Here is a 2,586-nt window from a genome sequence, read left to right on the forward strand (position 1 = left end):
CCACAAACAAAGGAGTCACCAATCAAGATTCACTTGAATCAAGTATTTACCACAAACAAAGCCGTTGGCAAGGTAGCAAATACACACATGATAGGAAAATAATCACTGCATAGTGACTTGATCTTGCACGTCTCACTTTTTTGATGAAGTCATCATTCTATTTTGCCTACAGTGCACTGTAAGACAAGAATTCAAATGGGAGTGCAAGAAAACTTGAACTTGAGCTTCACTCTCTAACTCTCGATTAATTCATGATGCTTATTTTTTAACAGAGAGGTAAACTGTACTTAAAATGACCTGGGTTTATCTGAACCACCCTGGCATGCAGACTCAAGTCACCATGCACTGACTCATATTTCCTATCCAACAAACAGACACAGAAAGAGGATTAAAAAAATCAAACATTTTTTTATCCCCAAAATCACTGAGAAATTTACCTCTCGTGCCTCGCAGTGGAAATGGATTTTAGGAGGGTGACGCATCATACCTCACATTCTCTGGATCCTGAGATTGTGTATGTGTAGGGTCCAGTCCCATTAACCAGCACCTCCATAGTTTCAGAGTTTGCAGGTTTGTAGTCCACATAATACTCTTGCAGAGGCAAGCTGAGGGTGCGTTCTGTTTCCTGCACTTTTTTCTGCTGCTTTTTGACCATGGAGCGCTGCTGGAGTTGCTTAATGCTGCTGGGGTAGCGCTTCCAGGACACATAAATAACCAGGAGAATTATAGTCACCGACAGGAAAAGTGCCACACAGCCAGCAATAATCTTATGGAAGGATACATACTCAAAATCCTGCTCTGGGGTGGTAGGGGAGACCCCAGAAGGGGAGGGGATGGCCGTACCACTGCGGGTCAACTCCTCATCAACCCTGGACAAAGTGGGAAGGGGCAGGAGCTCAGACTGAGATGGGGTGTTGATGGAGGCTGTGGTTGAGACAAAAGGGGTGGTGGGAGTGACCTTACAGATACTAAATGTTTCTACTGCATCGATCACTTTTTCTCCCTGGGCCTCCTTAGGCCCAGCACAAATCATAGTGGTCTCCTTGTTCCCCTTAAAGTTTCTCAGCCAGGCCACTAAGGGGCAGATGCTGGGGCTACAGTACCACACATTACCAGCTAGGCTGATGGTGGTCAGGGAGATCCAGGCATCCACTGTCTCCTGGGACATGTTGCTAAGCTTGTTGGAGTCCAAGTTCAGGGTCTGTAGGTTGGGAAGACATTGATACGTACTGGAATCCACTATTTGCAGTTCATTTCCAGAAAGGTCCAGCTTTTGCAAGGCTGTCCATGTCCAGGTTAGACCCTGGCTTATTGACTTAATTCGGTTCCATTGCAAATAGAGTGCCCGCAGGTTGGTGAGGCGGGGAAAGTGAGAGAAGTTGATCTTGGAGAACTGGTTGTGTTCCAAATGAAGTTCGATCAGCTTGAGCAGCCCAGCAAAGGCATTTCGAGTGAGGCTTCGCAAACGATTATAGCCAAGATCGAGAAACTCCAAATTCCGCAAATCCTGAAAAACCCGCATTGGGACAGTTTTCAGAGAATTGGACCGCAAGTGGAGACTAAGCAACTTCCGCAAGCCCAGAAATTGACTGGGCTGGAGGGCTTGCAGCTTGTTGTAAGAGAGGTCAAGATTGCGTAAGTTAGGGACAGTATGGAAAGTGTTGTTTTGTAGCTGTGTGATCTTGTTAGAGCTGAGAATCAACTCTTTCAGCCTCCGTACCCCATGGAAGGCTTGGCTGTCCACTGAGTTAATGTAGTTGTGGTCGAGATAAAGCCAAACAAGCTGACTGAGGCCTGAGAACTGACTAGCGTTGAGATTCACTAAGCTGTTGTAGCGCAGAGAGAGGCCCTGGCATCCCACAGACACATTGTTTGGCACGTCCCGAAAGGCATTGGATTCACAGTATACTATTTTCCCATCACATCTACAGCTTTGAGGGCAGGGGCGCTCACGAACACTGATTGGAGACGCTAGCAGCCAGCCCTGCATCAACAATGGGATCATGAGCCATCTATCTCGCATCAGGGATCCTGCAGAAATGGGGGGTGGGGGGTGGGTGGGGGGTGGAGATAGGGACACTCAAAAAGTGCATACATTTATGTCAGTAAGCATAATGTAATTCAAAATGAGAGCATGCTGAGAATAAACATTTTGACACTGTGAATGAAGTGGGAGGGGGAAAATTATCTACAATACATGTTCAGCAATATTTGCTTAAACCAGCCTTCTCAACTTTTGTAGGGGACCAGCAGGCTGTGGTCCTTCCTGCTTGGAGAACCACTTACATTCAAACTAGCACATAAGATAAATCAGTGTCATCCCAGATTTTTTTGACACACACTGAGGTGCCTGTCCACGGTCAGAGGTTGAGAAACAGTGATCTGAATTAAAGTACCATACCTATGGGTAGTTTAGGGAAATAGTGGAGAGTGATTGTGGTATTGTATGGTAAAAACATCTAACCTAAATGCAAGCGCTGCATGCTGCAAGAGAACAGCTGCTAGTGTGCTTTTTTACATTAATTAGAAATTACATCCATCAACATTGAATTCCTGTGGGTGATATTGAGAGTAATGTGAGGTAAA

The 2,586-nt window shown here is 45.7% G+C and overlaps 1 protein-coding gene across 1 annotated transcript; it reads right to left on the bottom strand.

Annotated features, from left to right (window-relative positions):
- Positions 1–481: 481 nt before the first annotated feature.
- LOC120062861 (leucine-rich repeat transmembrane neuronal protein 4-like) lies at positions 482–2,005 on the bottom strand. The gene has a single exon (XM_039012929.1). The coding sequence runs from the start codon at positions 2,003–2,005 to the stop codon at positions 482–484; it is 1,524 nt and encodes a 507-aa protein (XP_038868857.1).
- Positions 2,006–2,586: the final 581 nt, after the last annotated feature.

Source organism: Salvelinus namaycush, chromosome 18 (assembly GCF_016432855.1).
Source record: "Salvelinus namaycush isolate Seneca chromosome 18, SaNama_1.0, whole genome shotgun sequence".
NCBI classification, from domain to species: domain Eukaryota; kingdom Metazoa; phylum Chordata; class Actinopteri; order Salmoniformes; family Salmonidae; genus Salvelinus; species Salvelinus namaycush.